At 37.1% G+C, this 24,653-nt stretch overlaps 1 protein-coding gene across 2 annotated transcripts in view; it reads left to right on the forward strand.

The window, feature by feature from the left end:
• Positions 1 to 698: 698 nt before the first annotated feature.
• TBC1D19 (TBC1 domain family member 19) overlaps positions 699 to 24,653 on the forward strand; it is a 55,801-nt gene continuing 31,846 nt past the window's right edge. The window contains exons 1-7 of one of the 2 annotated variants that reach the window (XM_075150539.1): positions 699 to 860; positions 10,951 to 11,023; positions 11,792 to 11,837; positions 13,648 to 13,723; positions 21,393 to 21,467; positions 22,448 to 22,511; positions 23,416 to 23,462. In XM_075150539.1, the coding sequence (XP_075006640.1) occupies positions 762 to 860; positions 10,951 to 11,023; positions 11,792 to 11,837; positions 13,648 to 13,723; positions 21,393 to 21,467; positions 22,448 to 22,511; positions 23,416 to 23,462 (480 nt within the window). In that variant the 5' untranslated portion in view covers positions 699 to 761. Of the gene's footprint in view, positions 861 to 10,729; positions 10,852 to 10,950; positions 11,024 to 11,791; positions 11,838 to 13,647; positions 13,724 to 21,392; positions 21,468 to 22,447; positions 22,512 to 23,415; positions 23,463 to 24,653 lie in introns of those variants that run through there. The other variant, XM_075150540.1, reaches the window with a different exon arrangement.

Below are 24,653 nucleotides of genomic sequence, written 5' to 3' on the forward strand. Positions count from 1 at the left end.
TCGTTATTGAGACAGACCTGGAATGCTCATAGCCGGTTACAGCCCACCTGGCCTGGCAGGTGGCATCGAGCGAGTGACAGCAGCTACAACCGCCTTCCAAGGCCGCTGTCACGAACCCGCCCTGCGGGGCGAGCGGCTGGGCACGCCGCAGGGCTGCAGCAGGCCGCGGGGACGAGGGCACTGGTCTCTGCAAGCTCCGCAGAAGTGAAGGGCAGGGCGAGCAGGCCGGGCATATTTGGCAGCCTCCAGCGGCAGCGTGGCCAGGTGCTGGCACTCAGGCTGCGTGGGCAAAGCCCACCCGTAGGCTTTCCTCACGCTTACTCCCCACTCCCTTTCTAGCAAATAAACGTTTATTTAGGAAACAGAAGCAGCGCGTGAGATTTTCACCAGAGCTCTAGGCAACCGTTATCCAGCCCACGGCTGGAGGAAGCCTGCCACGTGCCCGGGGAGAGGCGGCAGCTGAAGGCACCACCGGGGCGGTCTCCCCGGCTCTGGGGACAGCGCGGGGCCTCCTGGGCTGAGCTCCGAGGAGGCCGCGGCGGCCTGCGCCACACCGGGCAGCGGAGGGCACGCTGTCCCGCTCAAGTCACGATCGGCGGTGGGGAACTTTTCTGTGAGGCGCAGCTTTCCACCCGGACGCCGCCTCTGAGGACCGTCCCCGCTCCCGCAGTTGCCTGGTAACGCTGGTTAACGAGGCGGGGTGCCGCGGCGAAAGCGGTCCGGTGCAGCAGCCCTCCCGCGGCCAGGGGCGCCGCGCCGCGATGCTGGACCCGGACAGCGGGCTCTCCCTCACCATAGCGCGGATCGTGCAGCGGCTGAAGGGCTCCAGCCTCCACTCCCAGCTGGAGCGACAGGCCCGGGTGAGCCCCCACCTGGCGCTGTGCCCACAGGCCCGCCTCCCTTTCCCGCTCCCCCTCCCCGGCGCTTTGTTCCCGGCCGTCGCCCCCGGCCCGGCCCGGCCCAGCCTGTGCGGCCTCCGCCGGGGCAGGGGGCCCGGGGCCTCCCCTCCCTCTCTCCTCGACGGAGCCGGAGAGCGGGCTGGTTGGTTTCTAGAGCTATATTTATAGTTTCGCCCGGGGGGACTGAACGATTTCGCAGTGAATATGAAGACTACCCTCTTGAAATCTCACTGCTTCAAGTAGTTCCTAAAATGAATCGCTTTGTCTTTTAATCTCTAATTTGGAAAGGATTAAATATCCCTCCCTCCCCCCTCCCGGCTTCCTCCTCCAGAATGCCCCGGAGAAAATGGGGATTTGGTGAAAGGAAGTGAAAATAAATGGAAAACGCACATGAAAGTACATTTTTGTAGCTGGGAAAAGAGTTGGTTTTTTTTATAGTGCGTAACTTACCTGCACTCGAAACCAGATTTTCATATTTCAGCTGACTTCATTTAGGATGTTTCAGATTAAAATTGTGTCAATGTTCATGACCATAATAACGTAGTAGTGGTGCTATAACAATTATTGTGCATTACTGAAATATTTTGGGTTGGGTTTTATAAAATCTTGGGCTTTTTTTTTTTTTTTTGCAAACAGTGCTTAACATTGTACAGATTTTTTTAGGATAGAATGTCCATTATCTGTCTTAGTTTTGTTAGGTTTTTAAACAAAACATGATTTTCTTCTCTGAATGTCTCTAAAGCTTTCCATAGCAAGTGACATCACTGCGTGCCTTTTCTGGTGTTTTGTTTTGGTTTATTTTTAAATTTGCTGATTTTGTCTCTAAATGCTTTTTTAAATGTCTGATTTGCTCCTGTTGACTGACTGCTCTCTAAATATGTGAGTAAGGAAATGTGCATGACTTGAGGGGGCTGGAATTATAAGAGAGTATAGACATTGGGTTTTCATAAGTGTTGGGGAATTCAGCATCACAAGTAGATAGCCTGAGATGGAATGTGGGGAGTCAAATTCAAGACCTGGTCCTCAGTAGAGGCAGTGATGGGATTTCAGAACAACTGTGTTGCTGATTATAATAAAACCTGTCTGTACTCACCTCTGCATTCATTCTTTTGTCTCTGTCTCCCGTGAGGCCTGATTTCACAGTCATTTGATGCTTTGCATGTTTGTTTTGAAATGCGAGGAAGCTTGGTGTTGTCAGGACTTGGTGGGGTGTTTAAATGCTGCTGGTGGATGGCTGTTTTGTACAGCCATTTTGTACAAGTGGACACTCAGAGAACCTTAGCAATGCCTTCCATGGTGGCGTTTGGTGTCTGAAAGGGTAGTTAATAGCTCTATAGCATATCAATTTACTCAATACAAGCAGAAACTCTGCATAATTAAAGCATAAAGGTAACCTATAAAGTAAATAAAACACAGTGTAATGACTGCAGCCAAATCTGACATGATTGCTTTGCAGAACTCTGTTTTACAGATTTCTTGGAGAAGAAAAAAAAGGTGTACATATAGGTCAGAAGATTACTCTAGTCATATGAAGCGCTAAGGGAAAAGAAAATAAACAGGGCAACAAATGCTCAGGTTGATTCTTAGAATAGGTGTTCCAAGAGTTTGTAATAGAAGATAAATCAGAGCTATAGTTCAGTGTAGTAATCTGAAAGACTGGAAAGTTTTTAGATACATCAACTAGAGGAGTTTTCAATGTAGAGAGTCATCTTTTGGAGCTTGTAATTTAAATGAATAGGGCCAGATGTACACCCTGTTTGTCAGGAATCTGTATGTTCTCCTTGATCTTGAATTTTTTTATTGACCTTGCATGCATTTATGTTCTTTCACGTACAGTATAGTCTTGTTTTATTTATAATGCTTGTATAGTCATATTATTGCTCTACTATGCAGTTGCAAAGGCCCTATCAGTGAGTTCCTTATCTTTGCTCCATCCCTTAGCAGCTGTACAGAACTCTGAAGGTTTCTGAATTTGCTACTCTCAGTATTGAATTAATGCGTGATTTCCCTCCCATTACATGAGGTATTTCTGTAGTTGCATTATCCAATATGAAATCTTTGCTATTGCTATGCATCACACCTGAACTCCAGTTTATTGTTAAGACATGGTGGGATTTTTGTCTGCTGGTTAAGAGTCAGTTTCTGAACAATGCTTAGACTGCACTCGTTGCAATATTGATCTATTGGTGGTCCCTTTTTATATGATTTTTAAGCTGTTTTTTGGGAAGCATACTGTATTTTGAGATATCTGTTGAGGCAATGCATCAGAATAAAACTTACTTATTGTTTTGGATATTTATACTACAGTTATATTTTACCTTTACAAAGATTGCTGTTTATCTGTCAGTGTGGAAACTGACATTGCTGATACTTCTTCCTCAAACATATTTACAGTCTCTGAAAACATGAGAGTCGGAATGGATATAAGGTCCACTATAATATTGCCTGAAATTTTTGAGAGGTCATGTAGTCTCACAAACAGTAAACAGTATTTTAACTATTAACAAAAACTGTGTTTTGTAAATTCATCTCTTCTTTTAATGTCTAGGAAGGAGAGTTCAAAATGAACAGTTTCTTTCACGAGCTAATAGAATTTTGGGAAAAACACAATATCCTGACATTATTTGTGAGAGTTGACAGAGTAGCCCTGTGGTTATGAACTGATCACAGCAGCACTGTGCTTGGCTGTCACTGAGAGCCTGAGCTAGTGTCAAGGACTGTGATACACAATCTCTTTGAAAAAAGTTTGGCATGGGCACCAAATGATTTGCTGTCACAGCTTTAGCTCTGTGGGTACCGAGATGATCACGTTTTTGTCCTGAGGACTGAAGTAGAGCTAGGGTCATATGCTTGTTAGTGACGATTTGGAAAATAAATGTTACATTGATTCTGTAGGTTGAGTTTTGGTATATTGATAATATGCCTGCAGTTAATACAAAGAGATTAATGCAGGAAAGAGTGTAAATGTGCCTGTCACTTGCTTTGGAATTTCTTCTGAGCGTATTTTGTAGTGTGTTTGAAAGGAAAGAGTAACAATTACGAAGACCCAAAATATTAGATAGTAGCTTTTTAGCAGGTAGAATTGCTGCTGGGGTTATTGGGGTATCGGAGGAGAAATCTCATCTCAGTTTCTCAGGCACAACTTTCACTGTGTGAGTTTGTAACCAAATTTGTTGGCTTTTGTCTTAATTTTTTTCTTCCCTTTCTGAAATGTAGATGTTTTTAAGGTAAAAATTAGAGGTTAGAAAAACTGAGACATGGACATCTTCAATCACAAAATACAGTTTGAAAACAAGTTTTTTTGTGAAATCTTACTAGAATTTTGTTTTAGGGAAAATCTTTGTCAGTGAGCTGACAATAAAAATGGAACAGTTCAGAGACATGAAAAAAGTGCTACCTTTTTAACACGTTTTCATTTGCAGCCAATTCAGAAACTTTGTTTTTCATCATGTTTGAAGGAAGCCAAGCTTTATTAATTAATTAAGATTAATCAATCTTACTTTTTGTCCTCTGCAAACCTCTAATAGAAATCAGTCTGACTCTGAGTTGCCTGGAGCCTCTAGTGGCCAGGGGCAAATAACAAGTAAGGTTAAAAAAAACCAACCAACCAACCAACCAACCAAAAGCTTCAGCAGTTTATTCCTGAAGAATTTTTCTAAAACAGGAGGTGAAAATAAAATGAAAGGTACAGGTTCTAAATTATGTTTTAAATTGAACAAGAAAGACTCACAATACAATGCCCTCCGGGCATTTTCTGTGTAGACATTCTCAGATTTGTTTCTTGTAGGTATGTCTGTAGTGGGACAACTTGAAGGAGAACTTGTAGAAAAACAGGGTAATGGCTGTCAAAGCAGGCTAAAAGTGGTAACTTGAGTGTAAGAATCAGCCCTGACACCTCACCCCACCCCACTCTGACAATTAAGTTTGGCAGTGAGAAAAGATTTTAGGAGGTACCTGAAGGTATGAACAAATTGTGGAGAGGAGATATGCTAGGATATGTCATGAGCAGAGTGATTGTCCAGAGGAGAGGATTCTGCCATCGCTCTTTGGACAGACCTGTGACTAGTACCAGAAAGGTTTAAAGGAAATATTAATCAAAGTGAGAGGTAAGAGTCTTCACAAGACTTCAAATGGGGCAAAGGAGGAGAGGAGCTTGCTTTGGGAGCGCTAGGAACATTGCAGCTGGGGTATTGCCCGACTGTGTGCTTCTAAAGTGAGTACAGATAAACATCTTGGAATAATTTATGTGGAGTAAATGGTCAGCAAAAAATCTGAGGATATTATTTTCATGACATTTTTCTCCAACAGTTAAAAAAAGACGTTTATACTGATCCCTACTTAAGTAAAAGATCACATTAAGAAGGAGAATGTTTCTGTGAAATGTAGCATTTATTTAATAAAACTTAGCAAATGAACATAGGCTCATGAGTCATCATAGATAATTAATGATTCCTTTTCATGCATTGTATTTAACAAAGGGCTTACTATCCCCTCCTGATGGAGCTTGTACTTTGGTTTAAATGGTTCAGTAGTAACATTTGCAGTGCAGTGAATTTTAAATTGAATGTAGTTGTTAATATGTTGAACAGATTATGGAGTTCAGAAGCAATGCAAGCTTGATTCATGTATCTTTTTTTTAGTAATGTAGATTATATGTTTTACCTTGTGTGTGTGTATTTTATTTGCAGCACTGATTTTATATTCAAATAAAACCTAGAAAATTTATTAAAACATCAAATTATATTATTAAAAATGTATCCTGCATATCTTGTGGGAGAACATAACATCTGAAGCTGTTTATTCCTGTTTGAGGCTAATTGAAGCTCTCTGTTTCAACTGCTAGGTTATTTTTACTTAGATAAGAAAGTTCATAATACTTTTTCCCTTAGTGTAATTACTGTAGAAATGTACAAGGGTTGGAAAATTGTCAGTAGTCAGGGTTTTATATTACTGAAATTTCTTTAATTATGCTCAGAATGATTCCTCTTTCTGTTACAGAAACGTATAAACCCAAACGAAAATCACTCTCTTAAATTTGTAGGATTTTAAGTATTTAGAGAGTGTGTACGTTGAAATTGTTGTGGTCGTACTTGAAGTGGTTTTTAACAAGTTGGCTTGATCCTGACAAAATCTAGTTATGGCAGAATGGAGTATGTGAGAAAAGGTGAATATTTATTAGCTTTCATTGAATTTACTTCTGCTAAAGTTGGACTATATTTGGGGTAGTGTGCTTTATTGTAATTTGGGAAAGAATAGAAATAAAAGCTAAAAACATTGTGCACTTGTGCAAAATCATAATGAACAGTAATAAATGCTCTGAGAGTGTACATACTTGTCTAAAACAAGGAGGCTTTGAAGAGAAATTATAGTGAGTAGCCTGTAAAATATTTAGATTGTGTAAAGTTATTTGCAGAACTGTTTGCAGCAGGATAAAAATATGTGTTCACCTGATGCAGTTCCACATTTCAGTGTAGTTGGATCACTTCTCTGCAGTGTTTATTCTTGTTGAGAAAAGAAATAGTTTAACACTGGAATTATGCTGGAACACTTTGTTCGGTCAAGCCTCTGCTTTGAGGTATGTTGCTGGTCCTCTAGGTATTTTCCTATACTACTTCCAGTGCTGTGCCTCGGTGGCTCATCTGTCCTCTTGCATGATCAATGTTGCTCCAGTCATGATGACTGAATGCCATTTCCAATTGAGATGCTAATTTGCAAATTGATATGTCTCTTTGTGTTCACTTGCTCTACGAATCAATTTACTACACCCACCAACTTTTTCCAACTAGCTCTGTGCTATCCTTTTGCTTGCTTTTGGCCAGATCGGTGTTGAGTGTCTGGATTTTCTTCTGTCTTGGCATCCAAATACAAAAAGTGTAATCCATTTAGAATATCAGTTATGATGATGAGTGCCCAGATCTCAGCAGGATACCTTACCAAAATCAAAGGCAAAGAAGATGTGCACGGAACATAAATACAAAGGATTGCTAGTGGTGCCTTAGCTGCCTTTCAGGAGGTTTGGCAAAATTTTGAAAGACCCCAAACTATCCTTTCTCTTCTGTACAGCTGAAGGACAAGGGGGTGTCAACAAATACTGTAATGAAAGCTTGTTTTATGAAGGAATGTCTAACAGCCTGTTGCTTCTTGATTTGCAAGAAGCTGACCGAGACTGTAGATAAATGCGGACACCCAATGCCTGAACCCTGGTGCCCTATCCATAAGAATATGCACAATGCCAGTTATACTGGAAAATAAACTGGTAGGCATTAACTTTTATTAAAAATCATTTGTTATTGCATGCTGAATTACGCTGCATTCATCCTTGTCTCCTTTCAGGACTCTGTCTTGACCTGACTGAGCCTCTGAATAGCGTGATTTCTTCCCTGGTCTGGCTGTCACTCTGCCTTCATGGGTTGTTCCCTTATATTGCTCACTCTCTTTTATCCTGCTTGTGATAGCCTCCTGATAGTAGCAGATCTTTTTTTAAAAAAAGGAAGATACTTGTTCATCAAGATGTGTGTATTGAAATTGGAGAGTCTGTAATTCTACCTGGGTATATGCTGCATTTTGATCATGCAGGAAATTAATTCGGTTCATCAGTACACATTTCATCAAGGTGGTTTTTTCCCCAATAAACCTTAGCCAGGCATTTTTATCAGTGTAAATCATAGTAATGCTTTTTATATAAGTAAAATTTTGTCAACATGTTTTTCATTCTACCAAAAAAACATAGTGGATGAAAATGCAAATGATACTTAGGCAGGACATTGTATCAAGCAGTTTACAACAAACAAACCCTACCAAAATACCTAAATGTTTTTTGCAACATAGTGCAACACAGAAATAAGTTAGACTAGTTTGTCCAAAGGGAAAATAAAAGTATGTGGGAGACTCGGTCTAGTAATTTTGGAACATCAGGTCTTCTAAGTCTCCTTGACCCCTCACTTTAGTACCCATAAACACCCGTGTAAATTCCAAAGAGGTACCATTCTGTTAAGTTACAGCAAAGCAATTCTGAAGGGATTTCCTTTCCCCTACCAAAATAAGTATTTTCTTCTTTGGTTATATTACACAGAGCTAGGGTATGTTGTTCTGTGTTAGAACTGGCTGCAGCCGCAGCTGCGCCATCTGCCAGATTCTCACCTTTCAGGTATCTAATTTCTGATTTGAAAACTGATCGGCAATGCAGTATGCAATGAGTCCGTAACAGTAACTACAGTTTCTGTGGCTCTGTAGGTCTGCATAGCACTGTAGGAATCTATTGATCATAATCCAGAAGTAAACAAAAGGAAGAGTGGAAATGGGAGGAGGCTTTGGCAATTGCATCCTGAAATGACAAGAGTGGGGACAGAAGTGCCCCCATAATTTGGCGGAGAATTTTCATGTTTCTTATATGAAAATTTGTCTCAGCAGGGCATTTTGCAGTCAAGAGAAGGAAAAGGACATAGGAAACAGGCTAAAAATAGAAGTTTTGATAAATTAAAGATTAGCATAGGAATACATGCTGCAGCTGCAGCAGGCTAGGAATAGTGAAATGGAATTTGACTGAATAAATGGGCATGAAGAGATGAAGGTAGAAATGATGCACTAGTGTAATCCTTGGAGAAAATTTTCCCCAGAGTGCTGTCCTGCTTTCTTTTGGACTGCCACCCTGCTGCAGACAAGAGGGTCACTGGTTTTTTGTTCTGCAGCTGGGGAACAGGCTGTGTTGGGAACAGCAGTTTCCAAGAAAGTCCTCTGTTGTATCTTTTGGGGTGACGGGGAAAATGGGAAGTCATCTGTGTGGACTGAACTCCTTTGTATCCTCTAATGCAATATGCCGCATCAATTTCCAGAATTTCCAGGAAACCACAAAAAAAAAAAAGGATTGTCAATATGAGCATCAGATCTTCCTTAATGAGCCAAAAGCTGACAAATTTTACAATGTGTGAACAGCAGAGAATTAAAATACCATTCTCCTTGTTGCACTTTTGTCACTTCTTGCACTGTTTACAGTGTCAAGACAATGAACCCACTTTTTAGTAGATTGTAAAGCTGCTTTTTTTTTTTTTTGTGATTCATCATCTGTCAATGAGTTGTATTTGTGAGGGTTTTTTTACATATCTAAAAAGGATTTTGAAGCATGTGTACCAGGCCCCACAGGTAAACACCCCGTGGACGTTGGGATTAAAATTGGCCATATTTAACTCAGAAGGCAAAGTTGAACATTTACAAAAGTGTGTGCAACAACTTTTGAGGAACAGTAAGGCACAATCTGCCCAGTTTTATGCATGTCACTTTATTTAAAATTCATACAGGAGAGGTACAAAACCACTGCGTTGCAGCAGAAAAAAATTAAACTGTGACATACGTCAGTCCAAAACGGACATAGGACTTTCCATCAAAGTAAGTTCAGAAGGAATCCTTCGTAAGCTACTCTTTGAGGCTGTTGCTTAAAGGGTATTTTGTGAGCTGCCCAAGAACTCCCATGAAAATCTTTCTTTGTTTCCCTGCCTTTAGCGATGATCCTTTGCCTGCCTTTACCATTGTGCTGAATGGAATATGTGTTTATCATTTGACATGAGAGTTGTGCAACTCACCACACCTTATGCTTTGTGCTTATGATCACCTTTCTTAGAAAGCATGCTTACAGTCTCTTTGCTATTGCAGTCGATAAACCAAATATAAAAGCCTTCCTTACCTGTAATTGCAAGGTGACTTAAAATAAGAGGAGAAATGCTGATGCTATCAGTCTCTGCATTATTGGCCATTCCCCTTTTCAGCTAGGGAAAATGGAAAGATTTTCTTAACATTCTGCATTGTGAATTCATCTAGACCAATTTTTCCAGCAAGCTGTGCAGCACAGCAAATACCCTTTTCTGTATATAAACTGTAAGGCAAATGATAGGATTGTGGAGTTTGTTAGTTTTGTGTGATGGACCTAAAGCATGCCATGCTGTCAACAGTGCTGTTAGGGCTGGCAAACTGCACAAGCTGGTGGAAGTTTATTTTTAATAGCAGCATAACTTACTGCAATAGAATCAGCAGCTGATAGGCCTACAACATATTGCTGAGTAGCTTTTGGTAAGAGATATCTCACATTTCTAGGTAGATGATGCGGCCATATGCTTCTAACATATGCCTTGAGCTGTCATGGCAGTGGAGTAAGTTGCACACAGATCTCCCAGTGTTATTTTCAAGTTAGCAGCCAGGGTTGCTATTCTTTTTGAAACCTTTAACTTTATCCTCTGGTGTTAATCAGCTGTTGCCACACTCCATGTTCAGGAAAATATATATCAGAAGTCACTTCACAGAAACTCCTGAGTTTCTGATTGTTGTCCTTTTGGACCTTTGTGGTCTGTTTGTTTTCTCCTCTTGGTCTAGCTATAGAAGAAGAAGGGGATGCTATAGCAGCTGCTCCTGCTGTTGCTGAAAAATCTGCAGCAACATCTGTGTGGTAGTGTCATGGTACGGTTGTAAAACTGATTGGTGCCTAATTGTCTGTGTCGAGTGCATTTCATTACAAGAGGCTGTATATACCTGGTAGTGCAGTGCAGCTGCAGCGGGGAATGTTTGGTCCACAGTTTTTATTTGAAGTTTGAAGGTGGCATTTCTTACCTGAAAGAGGTGAACTGTGGGAGGTTAAGTGAGAAGTTATGGAACATTTTCAGTTTGATTCTTTCATGTAGAATACAGTCAGTGGCTTCTAGTTATTTACTTGTGTAGCTTATGACCAATTTTTTAATGTGTAGAGTCTAGCATTTGTGCTAAGCATGTGGGATACTTGCTTAGAATATTAAGCATACATGTCACTGGATATTCCCCCTCCCTTTTCTCTCCTTCCCCACATACAGCTTTTAGCACTGATGTAAAAGCAAAGACATCGAGTGAGGAAAAAGTCGGCTGATTTTTTTGGCTGCAATTACCATTGTCAAGTTAGTAGGAAGCAGTTCGCTTTGTGTGTAACCTTAAGCATGTATGTTTCTTGTTTCATAACTTAAAATACACAATTCACATTCTTTTTAGTGCTTGCTTGATACTTATTTATTTATTCATTTTTTATTTTTCATATTAGGTTAGCCTACACAAACCAGAAATTAAACTGGAATCACTAAAAGAAGATATTAAAGATTTTCTGAAGACATCAGGTTTGTAATACTTCATTGACACATTTGTGGATAGTATAGATCTACATAAGAATATATGTGGCATACATGATGAAAATAGTAGTTTGTGCAGCTTGGTATCTTGTTGCTGACAGTAGCCAGAAGCAGGCATTCGGTGATTCCAGATTATTAAATGAGATAGAGAAAATTAAAAGGGAAAAAATTCTTGGATTCCGGCAGCATTTTGAAAAACATACTATGCAAAGAAGTGATTTTATCATTTTATAAGGTACTGGTAATTTTTTTGAAAGTTCTGAATGATACAAGAGTTCAGCCACTTCTGAAAACGGAAATTAGCATTCATGGAGGTACTCTTGAAAACTTTACCCGTAGTTAAATTTCCAATTTCCATTGGAAGTTGCAGGCTATGTAACTATAATGTGAAGCTTTGATGAAAAGTGATAGAAGTTTTATAATAATCATGAATGCTGTGTCTATTAATATTTATAGTTGTTTTAATAATAAGATGGTTTTGAAAAAATAGCATATAATTATTTAACCAAAACTGTGTTGTAATTATTTGAGCAGCAGTTGGAAATAAAGGATATTCAACCTTTATAGAGGTCTCAACTTGCGTTTTTTCCTACCTTAATTAGCTTAAGGTTTCTTCATCTCTTCCTGTCTATTTGGTAGGTAGACATGAATTGAGACAGGGCAGAAAACTATAGTGACTGTAAAGCAATCTCTGATTCATGTTCCATTGGTATTAATTCCTAAAGTTGTCTTCTGGATATTTTTTTATTTTAACAGGTTGGGAAAAGAAGCTTCAGAATGCTGTTTATAGTGAACTCAACGTGTGAGTTTATTTAATATTTTTATTTAAGAAGTTCTACTCACATGATTTACTTCGATTCATTTGTATATATAGGTGTAGGATGTGTTACTATCATCTGCAAGATCTGTCATACCAAGGGTGCCTGCTTAATTTCTGTTTCTAAAGTGCCATTGTTTCTTTTTCATCCTACTGAAAATACTGAACTCAAGTACATTTTAAAGAATGAGTGAAACAAGTACCACCACATTGTTTAGTTACTTTAGTAATTTCTTTGTTGTTTTACTTCCAAAGGTACCAACAGTCATAATATAATTCTTGTGTAGCTGAGGTAGTTGCTGCAAATGAATTTTAATTATTTTCAAATGTTTATGACAGCATTGCACGTTTGTTGTATTAATTATTAAAAAAAATGTTTAAGATATTGGATCTCTAGACTTACCAGATCAGTGCTCATTGTGCTTGGGATATGGTTATAAACACACTGAAATTTGTGAAATTCCCTTTTTATTATTGTTCAGCGAACTTTGGATTAGACTTATGGGAAGCATAAGTTGTCTTTACATTCTGGCAAGGTGGAATTTCGTAAGGTATAGCCATAGAAAGGTGAATTTCGTAACAGGTATAGCCATAAATGCAACTGTATAATAAGAAACATGTATGCAAATCGGTTTGTGTTAATTTAAATAAGCTTATTGGAGTTATCAGTTTTGAACAACATGTCTTAGTAGTATGAGGGACTCAATTCAGCAAAATGCTTGTAAATGTATCTGTTAGTAAGGATTCATCTCCATCATATATTTCAAGGGAAAAATATTTACCTGTCTCTTGGACTAATGCTTATGCTTTCTTTGAGTTCACGGAAATAACCTGCAAACAATAATGAAATTAGCCCTGGAAAATTGAAATTAGCTAAGAATACCATGATTTCATGAGCACTGTGGAAAAGCCAACAAACAGTATTGCTGAAATCTGTTAATATCGATTCCATTTTACACATAGGCACAGAATTGTCCAGAAGAAATTGAAGAATGACCTTACCAGTTAAAAATGGGAAGAAATTTGGGGAGGGTTTCCCAAAATCATATGATAAGAACTGATTGAATACATATAAACAAATGAAAATTCAGGCTAGCTATAAGAGAAGCTTTGTGTAAATTTTGTTTCCTGAAAGACATTTGAGAAAGTTAAAATTAAGTTGGATGATATGTTTGGCAATAACTCATTGGAAATAATCTGCATTAATGGAAGACAGTGTTTTGGTTTGATTTGGTTTTTTTAGTTTTGTTCCAGCTTTTATATTTCAGCATAATGCAGTTTATGAATGGATATTCAACTTTGCTTAGGTCAACACCACAAAGTTCTAATTGCTTAGGACATGTACATGTTCACTATTCATTTTTAAAAGGAAATCCTCCAAAAAATACATTGCCTCTTGAAAAAATGTAATATCCTGGCTAGTAAAAGTTCCAGGGAGTCATAAAGTTGACAGGATATGAAGAGGGTACACTTCTAAAAGACCTTATTTGTTCATAGAATTATTTGATTTTATTTTACAAATATGTGAAATTATGAGGAAGTATTATTTTTAATATAAGAAGAACTCATGTTGAAATGTTATTAATACTTACATATCTTTATATTGTTTGTGTCCATAGGAAAGGATGAGGAAGAAATACTTCTAAAAATAATCCTTATTTTTAGTTCTTGATCAACATACACAGTGGTTTTACTAATGCTGTCATGAAAGAAGTTATGTTTCGGTTTACAAATATAGGATTAATTAAGCAAAATAAAAATCTGAACATTTAAAATATACTATACTTTCTTTAAGGTTTCCTTCGCCCTGTCATCCTGCAGCACCACTTGAGCATATGAAAGAACCATTAGCTTATATGAGGAAAGCACAGGTTGGTTGTTACCAATTTTACCGTTCATATCAGACCTTTGATTAGTATTTGAGATTTACTCTCTATAATGTTATTGTACAATTTCTAGGTTTTTTACCTTAGGAAAAGCACAAATTTGTAATTGCATCAAAGTTAATAATAATGTTGTATATGTGACATTTTACATACATACAAAAAATGCTCAAGTAATTCTCCAACCACGAAAGAAGTAGGATATAGTGGCAGGTAGGTGAATATTGTAGAATAAAGACAATGTGAAATATGTCAAGGAGGAGAATTTGATTTTGTTGGGAAGAAGTAAAAGTGTAGCTATAGGTCATTTCACTTAGGGTTACAAAAATACTGTTATGAAGAGACACTGGCAGGCAGTTTGGCAATGAAAGACAACAGGCTGCAGAGATAGCGAGATCTTCAGGAAGAAGAGATATATTTAGTATTTAGAAATGTATGAAAAGTATAGAGCTAGGGAGCTTAAGGCATACGGAAGGAGAATAAGAGAAACTGGACTGTAAAAAATTAAATGAGGATTTTTGGTGTCAGGAAAAAAGATATTTTTGCTTCATTGTTTTTTCACCAATATATGCCATTTTAAATAAATGTTAAAAATCCACATAAAAATGTAAAAAAAAAAATGCTTCTAGAATATGATCTAACCAAAATATCTGAGGTAAGGATAAAATTGTATTTAACTCAACTGTGCCTAGAAATATATTGCAGTATTCTTTTACAAGGTATTCAACAAATTGTGTCACTTTTTCAATCATATTGTTGCGTATTTCTCTTATCTTGCTGTCGTGGGTTTCAGTCTTTAGCATTTGGGGACAAAGATCGTATTAAACAATTTTTCTTCTGTGATGTGAAATGTAATGCCACAATTTACTGCCTGAAAATAATCACTCTTATCAGTTTACTAATGCGAAAACCACAGATTGTATCTGTGTGTATGTTTGTCTAAACCAGTTTCGTTGGTTATTATTTTATAAAAGTGTATACAATACTTACGGTAACCAATATTTTTTAGGTCTATGTGGAAAGGACTGTTTTTCTAATAGTTTAGGAATGAGTAGGAGAAGTCCTATCTTTACTAGTTTCAAAATTTCATAGCCCTATTTCAAACAGTATTATGCATCCGTATCCTCTGGGGTGGGTTAACCCTGGTAGGCAGCTCAGCCGCTCGCTCGCTCCCCCCCCAGCAGAATGGGGGAGAGAATTGGAAGGGCAAGAGTGAGAAAACTTGGGATAAAGACTGTCTTTATAGGTTTAATAGGTAAAGCAAAGCTACGCATGCCAGCAAAGCAAAATAGGAATTCATTCGCTACTTCCCATCGGCAGGCAGGTGTTCAGCCATCTCCAGGAAAGCAGAACTTCATCACGCATGATGGTTACTTGGGCAGACAACACTGTAACTCCAAACGTCCCCCCTTCCTCCTTCTTTCTTCCAGCTTTTTTATTCAGAGCATGACATTATATGGCATGGAATATCCCTTTGCTCATTTGGGGTCAGCTGTTCTAGCTCTGTTCCCTCCTAACTTCTTGTGCACCCCCAACCTATTCGCTGGTGGGGCAGCATGAGAAACAGAAAAGGCCTTGACGCTATGTACAAACCGTTCAGCAATAGCTAAAACAACATTGGTATGTTATCAACACCATTTTGGTCACCAATCCAAAACACAGCACCATACCAGCTACTATGAAGAAAATTAACTCTATCCCAGCCAAAACCAGTAGATCCTCTTTCAAATCTTTTCTTGAAATACAACTCTTCAATAAAGGCATATGAATCCTTTTCATAGAGAAATATTGATAAATGCTGATAGTTGCAAAACAGTAATAAATACACGGTTAGGGATTTAACATTATATTTTCTAAAACCACTGAGGTATGTGTGAGCGTTTGATGTTCAAGATGCACACACATTTTTCACTGTAGGTAATAGGTCTATATGCAAACAATCATGATCAGATCAGTTGAATCACAACTAGGTTTTGTTTTGTTAGCTTCTTGATTAAAGAGCAATAATGTAAAAAGCTTGCAAAGTCAGTGTTTCCATGATTTTGTTTGTTTGTGTAAAATACTTGGAAATAGCTAAAATGCAAACATACATGTTGCTAATACCTTTTGGGAGAGAAATAAAAGTGGAAACTTACCAGTTTACTTCCATTAGGTATTGGAAATCTAATTAATGTTTTGAAGGTAGAAGACTCTCTTTGTTTCATTTGTAGGTAGATTTTTTCACCTTATTTGTCTTTTAGCATCACAACAGTTGGAAAAGAATATTTTGGTGCTATCAACAAGATTTGTCCTGGTAGAAAAATGTTTTCCATATAAATCATATTCTATTTTTATTATGCACAGCCACTGTTTAAGATGCTGTTTCCATTGTTATGAGCTCATTGACATTTTCTTTATCCTTTTCTATCTTAATTAATTTTGCTCTACTTCAGAATTCTGGAAAGAAGGGTAATACTCACTGAAAACCATCTTACTTTGATATCAGTTATTGGAATGACTTTGAATCAGTAATTAAAACTATATTAGTGTTTTTCTAGAGTAGATATTAAAACGTTCATAACTAACCCTTTTTCTGCTCAAATTGGTTCTGTTTTCTCATTCTTAGGTGGCAGACTGAAGTTTTTATACTGTATTCTCTTCACTACCTCAAAAGAAAAACAACTTTCTAGGAAAGGGTAGAGCATTAACGGCAATGAATAGTAATGCTGTAAATTATTCATGTACTTGTGGTATTGTCCAGTGTAGAAAAAGTACTGCCATTAATATTTACATATCTTTGAATATTAATGTAACATAATGTATATTTTCTAATCATGTGTGCTGGAGAGCTGGACCTGTGTTTGGGTCGAGATAGATCACTGGGTACAGCTGCTTGAGTCTGTCATTGTTTAGGTCTTTCCTAGACAGAGAAATACTAGGTCTTTGTTGTTGTTGTTGTTGTTTCCTGAAAAATGTCAGATATAATATTTAGGACCTTTCTTTAAAACATCAGGTTATTTCACATCTCTGGTGTTTTCTGAGCTGTTTGGTCTGGTTACAATTTTAGGGAGATAGCTCACCTCTTCCCACCTTGTTAAGCAGCAGAATTATTGCTTAAAACTTATGCATCTTAATGCAGACAAAGTGTTAGTGCTAGATTTAGGATTAAAAATTTGAAGTTTGCTAATTTGCTTTACCTGCCCAGCAGAGACTGATGTGAGTTGAAACATTCCTGAATCCATTGAACTGCTGTATTGACTATTTTCATATCTACATTTTGATGAGGTGAAATGATAGCAGACCTCTTCAGCTGTTTGTTTTGCTCCCAGAGTTCACTGAGAAAGCCTTTGCTAGATTTAGGACAAGTCTGCTGCAAACAGCAATGAAGAAATGAAATGGACAACATAAAAGTAAGAGCAAAAAGAGCCAAAGAGAAGCATAACAAGCTGAGTCCGGAGAAATGTTAGGAAGTGTTTCACAGTCTGATACCTCCCATGAAGCTGTCTTTTAATTGTGTCATATGTAGATTTTACAAAGTTCATGACAAACCAAACATTGTAAATCTCAACAGGAACTCTTATCATGATAGTCCCATAATATGTAATTCATAAATTTGCACTGCTATGTTTTAATTCATACAGGTCCTTTTTCCTGGTTTTGGCTGTAAGCTAGGAGCTTGTTTCAGGGTTTTGAGAGAAATGTTAAACAAGTAAACTTAAGGAGGAGATAGGTGGATAAGAAATGATGCCCCATCATCCAGTTACAAAGCATAAGGAGTAAGAAAATGGGAAAGGAACAGGCAATTCTATGTTGGAGTAGGTCTGCTTGGCTCCAGCAGCTGCTTTCCACAATAGGAGAGGGAAAGGTGTTGCTTTCCAGAGGGAGGCAACATTAAGTTAACTAGCTGTCTTCAAAGGAAGCTGAGATACTCTACTGGCTCTGGAGAACCCATGTTGTTTGAGTTAATAATACTTATTTTTGCTTGATCTTCTTTGAAGTTTTGTTCCATTATTTCTAAATTTGTCTCCAATGAAAAAAATGGTAGGTTTATCTGAAATTTGTGCATAACATAACTCTGTTATGTTGTATTTGTGCAGAAACATAACTCTGGGTGATCTTCTGCGATACAGTATACCTTCCTGAAGGTAGGGCAGTTCTTAAAACTAGGGTACTGGAGTGCATTCACAAAAATGAGAATTCTGATGTACTGCTTCAGGAAATCTTAAGGGTAATTCAGTGTGTTTTACTTGAGTAGCATCAGCTGGTTATCTAAAAATAAAGGGACCTGAAAAGATAAATTCTTCTCTGCTGGGCTGCACTTCAGAATTCTGGGAAGATAGAAGACCATAATTGTCTGTGTTTTAACCTGTTTGTCCCTTGCTTCATTAGATTCTTTACCTCCATCCTTCTAGCCAATTCTGTGAAGATCTTACTGAAGTGGAGCTTTGCTAAAGCAAATACTTTCCTCCCGGTACTTAAATTTTCCTATGGTCCTCTTTGTTCATTTTCAGATCTTGCATTTTGAAGAAAGTCCATACATAAACAACAGGCTTGATTAGAAAATTACCTTGAAGTACATTGCTATATTTGCTATTGATATTCTGGTAGGTTTTGCCCAGCTAAGACCAGATTCCCCATGTTGTACATGCTATACAGACACACAATCGAAAAAGCATTCTGACCTGTAGGTTTATAGTTATGAGCTAGAGCACTCCCCAGTCCTATTTAAACTAAGAGTAACATTACAGTTGATTTCAACAGGAGTGTGGGTACCTATCCATATCCTAATTTCTCCCAGAAGAGTTAAATAATCCCTAAAGAACAAAAACCAGATAAATTATTAATTTTCTTTCTTGAAACAGGCTGGTGGGCTCTGAAAAAATTATGACGACAATACTACATATTCTAATGCTGTGACTGCTGAAGATCTGCTTAAAACATCTTCCTTAAATAGTCAATTCACCTTTCCTAGTTTCTAAATCTCTTTGAAAAATTAGATTTGAGTGCTTGAATAGTTGGTAAAGAAAAATGGTGTTTTCTTTGAGAAGTATTAAAGTCAAAAGAAATTTGATAACACTTTTATTATTCCTAAAAGAATTTCTGTTTCTTGTTACACAAGTTGGAGTAGGGGATACTCAGATCTCTTTTAGATCATGTGTTGATTTGTTTTCTTGTGTCCTAAATTAAGTTATGCCTCTTTATCAGAGGCCAAACGGAAAGTTCATGAGCATCAGAACTAGCAGTACCAACATAGTTTCTGTATTTCTCTTCTTTTTGAAATTTACATGTTTTAATTAGAGAAAATGTACCAAATGAAATCTGTGTCCAGTCACCTTGAATTCTACCGGCAGAGTAGGTCTTATTAAGTACACTATGAAAGAATCACATTTCTGTCTAGTCTTCTAGAAGAAAGAATTTTAGGATTCACTATTGTGGAAAGAACTAACTAATCCTGGCTAGTTTATGCAGTTGTGACATATTTCTGTTCAGTTTATTTGTTGTCCACCCCGTTTCATTTAACTGCAGTGAAAGTTTATAAATGACTTTGCTACAGGATAAATCGGATTTGTAACAGACATGTTTGAAATTGTTACCAAGTTGCAGTACTGCCTTCCTCAGTTTCAACTATTTTACTGAAGGTCATCATTGTAACCATAGCAGTCCCAGCAACATGTTTTCTTAGTGTTAAATTTTTTTCATAAAATTAGAGGAATCATCTTGGAGAATTTATTGTTCCCATCAATGAAATGACTTTATGAACTCTGCCTCTGGCTTTTATTTCAGTCAAGGATACTGCGTTTCTGCTTACTGCAGGTAACTCCACTGTCCTGAGGAGAGGGGAGGGCGTCTTGCTTGGAGAGGCTGTGTAACTGTCGCTTTTGTTTTGACTTGGTTGCTTTTATTTGAACATCTTTTACTGGGCAGAGTCTTGAAGGCTGAATTATGGCACAGTTTATGAGTATCCAGAAGTTATTTATTACTAACGTGTTGCATCCGCAATGCAATAAACGGGTTAATGTCTGGTCTGGCAGTTGTCAGTCACACCGAGAGTATCGACCTTCGTCGCTCCTTGGAACGAGCTGGTTCTCAATCTTGCAAAGCTGCCATCTGCCTCCTCTGTGCTTCTTTTGTAGCTTTTGTATCTCGGAGCATATCCGTGCTCTTTTTTTTTCTCCTTCCCCCCCCCATTTTGATCTTGATGATTTCACTTTGGTTTTTAAACTGCTACTAAGACTTCTGTATTTTGTCTTTGTTTCTACTTTCTTATCCTATGTAGCTTAGTAGTCTTCATGCTCTCTCACTTGTCATTTCTTCCAGCAACAAAACCCCACTTCTCAGCAAAATAGGGTACTGTAAATGCTCTACACCACCCCTCCATGAGAGAATAACCAGTTTGTGGCATGGTGTTGTTTAACTGCAGCATTTGGAAGGCATTTGAATACAACCATACAGTTAAATAAAAATATTATACAGAATATTACAAAAAATACTGCAATTTGGAAAACATTCTTTACAGCTAATACTCAGATCTGTTTTGTTTATGCAAGAGAAGGTGAAGGGGGATGGCTTAATTGTGAGAAGAAATTTCTGGTGAAAGATAGCTATTTCGTTTGATGGAAGAACTCATGAGAGGCTCTTGTAAATGGAAGCTAAAAGGAAACAATTATGGACAAGATATAATTTTTATTTTTTAACAGAACATTTGAACATCTGCCCTTCCCTTCATTTGCTTCTTGTCTAATAAACTGCAGGCTCTTTTGGACAGAATTTTTAAGTTTGAGGAACATGTGGTTAGGCAGTAACTAATTGTTGTAGAATTTGTGTCTAGAGCAAATTACAAATAATAAATAGAGCTAAATGACATTAAGAGGAGTCTTTGCATTCATTCGATCGGGGCCTGACTCATCATCCACAGGAAACTAAATTAACTGTAAAACCCACCAGTGCTGCTGTAGTCACGGAAGCAAAATCCTAAGTCAGTTGACTAGGAAGTCAATACTAGTTGGCATTAACTTCAGAGGAATTATCCACGGATTAGGCACCATATGATAAGTTTGAAGTCTAATGCAATAGTCTGAAGAATCTGATTGCTTTTTAAGCTGTCCACTTGCTACTGAGGTATTGTCTACTTCTGGTTTTCTCTTTGATTAGAGAACTATTTCCTGAGCATTGTTTTAGAAGAACTGTTTTTTGAGCATTACAGAATACCAAATTTCTAACTTTTTTAACTTCAGAGAACATCTAAGATACCTTTTGTAGAGAAAGACTTGCACTCTCTTCAGGTCACAATGTGGAGAAGGCATTCTCTGTACACAGTTGATTGCCCTGCTTGTAATAATTTGAAAAATTTGTTAAATGTTGATATATAAGGAAGCTTGATCATTAGGCATACGTCAAAAATCAGTAATTGTGAAATACATGTTTTTTGGAGATCTGAAATGTGAACAACTCATTTTTCTGGTTCTTTATTTTGATGTAAATGATGAAATCTGTTTGCTGTATTGTTTCCATTTAAACAAGCATGTAACTATTCCCTTAGCGTTTTTGCAAGATGTCAGTCAGTGACTCTTGCTATCCTTTCTTATATATGACTTTAAAAAGCTGCTTGTTATTACATGATAAATGCAATTGGAGGAAAAAGAAATTCCATGTAATTTAATTTTTTTGTGTGTTTTAGGGAAGCTGGGAGAAGCGAATTCTAAAAAGTCTAAACAGCATGTGCACAGAACTCAGTATCCCACTAGCACAGAAGGTAATGTATTATTAACTTCCCGTTGCCAAACTGACATTTTTTTGGAAATGAAGCCTCGTCTCGCACACTTGTAATGTCGTGTTCACTTTACACATGGTTATCAAGAGCTGCAAGGCCGATATCCAAATAATTTTAATACAGAATAATTTTCAGAAATAGTGGCAAAGTATGCATCAGCTCAACTTGGGAAAAGGTGAAGTCTATAGGCAGATCTTCCTCTTTACTAAGTACTCCTGTTGCAGTACTTAGCCCCTGGAGGGAGCAGCATGTTGGAAAGCTAATTGCTATGTTCATTGCTCTTAATAGAGCATTTTCGTGTGCACACTAGCTGTGTAACTTCTAGCTGCAGAGCCTGTACCCAATATAGATATACTTTGTGTGCTGGAGAAAGCTATTGTTGAACCGGTACTTTAGGAGAGAGAGATACTGGTACATTGCTAATTTTGGTTGTCATTCATTCTGCTCTGTTTTGGTTTGGTTTGTTTTTTATTAATTTAGAGGCTTTAATTTTAAAGATCATGGAATTGGGAAATAATGATAGAATGTTTTGTTCTTTATCTTTCTCCTGTTGTATATCTATGATATGTAGCAGAACCTCTATGGTTCACCATATGAGATAAAGGATGCAGCTGTGTTTGCTTTTCATGACTGTGCTAGGGACGGGAATTTGATAACAAAGTCCAACAGCTCTATGGAATGAGCAGTAAATCTTCAGTAATATGAAACTGACTGCTAAATAGCCTAAAATTCATTAGTAAACACATGAAACTATTTAATGGGCTCCTTTTTCCCTTGAACTGGAACTTGGACTTTCTACAGTAGAATATACCTTCAGGCTGGGGATAATGTGTAAGCAAAATAAGTTTGTGTTGCTAGTGCAATCTATTTTTTGAAGTGTTACATTAATTTATGTATTTGAAATAGGCATGTTTTTACTGATTCTGTTAAAAAAAGAAGAGTTACTTTCTTGTGCCTTTCAGAGGCCTGTAAGTGAACAGAAAGAACTGCTTAATAAATGGAATGAAATGGGAACTGATGAGCCAGGTAAGATCAACTAAATTTATGTGCATTAAATTTTTGTACGCAGAAAAAATAGCATATATATCTTATTTATCAGTCAAACTTTAATGTGATCACTTCAAAGTAAACTAATTTCAATATTTTTTTCTCATTGGTAATATGTCATTATGCATAAATAAATATTCAATTCATTGTTATTTTGTTTCAAGTTGTTGTACTAACTTTGAATCATCACTGAGAGGTTATGGTATAATACTCCTCATTCCAGTGCTTTAGAGATTTATACAGCTAGGGCACTGCTCCTCTTAGTGTAAGCTCAGGCTTATAGAAAGAAAATGTTCAGAACTATCGATAATTAAGCTCAGACATTTTATTAACAAAAGATAAAAATAATACTTGCACAGAATAGTCAGTCATATTATCCTTTGGAAGAGCAAGGCTAAGTGCCTCGTTAGTTCATATCCGAGTTCCTTAAAAGAAATTATTTTGCAAAGGTACTAGTTTATATCACAGTACCACCTCTGTGATGGCAAATACTTTTCATGGATTGTTTATGACTAGTCCCTATTTTTTATTTGACAGCAGTATGTTTAATTCAACAATCTATGCTGTTAAAAAAAACCCCTCTTTTGAATATCATATCTCTCCCATGTCTAAGAATGGTTCAATCTAAAGACTTAGGTGGAATAAGTAAAAAGCTTCCTGGGACTACTGTTCATTTACTAGGGGTTTACAAAACTAAGGCACTAACAGTAGTGTAATCTTGGAGAATATGTGGTGGTTGTAGCCATGTTATCTATGATAATGTTATTTTAATGTTTGCTCTAATATGTTATTGAAATTGCTAGATTGTGTTACAGGTATGGGAAAATTGCATGGTTTTTTCATCTCTTGGTTTTAACATAGCATCACTGAAATCTTATTTCAGATCTAAGTCTCTTCCGTCCTGTTTATGCACCTAAAGATTTTCTTGAGGTAAGCATTTATGAAACAATGACTCAGCCATTGACTTGCATCCATTGTAGTCTTTTATGTGAAGTGGGAAAAATAATTGTTAAGTGTATTTCAGACAATTTGTCCTTTATAGCAAGTGAAATTTGGCATGTTTTTTATGACTCCATGTTTTGTTTCCAAAACAAAATGCTATTGTCTCTTTTTTTAAACTTCATTTTTACATTGTACTTGTGGTAAATACCCCTTTCTCCAAAGAACAAGCTCAGTTTGGAGCTAACTTTTTTCCTCTGAGAGCAATTCTCCAACTTTTTCATAAATCATTTTACATTTTAAATTGCAATACGTTAAGCTGATAAATTGCAATATATGAAGCAGATGGACTGTTTGGTGGTAGACAGTAGACCTGTATGCAGTTGAAATGGTAGGTCATCTGTGAAGACTGTGAAAAATCAAACATGAAACAGAACAGACAAAAGCCTCCAAATCAACCATTAAAAAAATGGTGACTGCTGAATTTTTAAAGTCAGAAATTACAGTATACTCATCATTTTGTATGGTTCAAGCACAGAACATCTTAGTAAAACAGAACTTGCTTTACCAGCTGTGCCTAGAATAGGCATGGACAATGGACAGTAAACATTGCTGATGACAGTGAACTTAATGGTGACACAGTAGGAGATTTTGGATTAAAATGTGATTGAAAATAAAAGTTTAAAAATCAGTATCTGTATATCCTGTGAGTTATACAGGAAACAAGTCGTGTAGAGCATGATGACAGTGTAGAATTATAGGGTTAAGATGGCCTTCTAATTTACAGAATAAAACTTAGAAGTCTAATACTGAATTATCAGTCAGAATTAATGTATTAATATTTTGATGGGATTCAGTGCAAGTTTAGTGGAATGTCTTTTGTAGTGGTAGAGGAGATTTATAGTATTTCTGACTTAAGTGTAAATTGTTTCATGGTTATGAATTGTGAATGCATCTCTGAATCCAACAATAAACTTTCTATCCATTTTATTACATTTCTAAAGAGCTCTTCTTGTTCAGTTAGTGATAATAATAATGCAAAATTTTAATTTATTCTGTTTTCCATCATTGTGCTAACAGCCAAGTTGTGTATTTAATCTTGAATCTGTAAACAAATCCATCGTCATTTTAGCCTTATCCAGTGACCCTCAAGGTCACTCTTTTTTCTTTTATACTGTTTTC

This window comes from Calonectris borealis, chromosome 4 (assembly GCF_964195595.1).
Source record: "Calonectris borealis chromosome 4, bCalBor7.hap1.2, whole genome shotgun sequence".
In the NCBI taxonomy this organism is placed as follows: domain Eukaryota; kingdom Metazoa; phylum Chordata; class Aves; order Procellariiformes; family Procellariidae; genus Calonectris; species Calonectris borealis.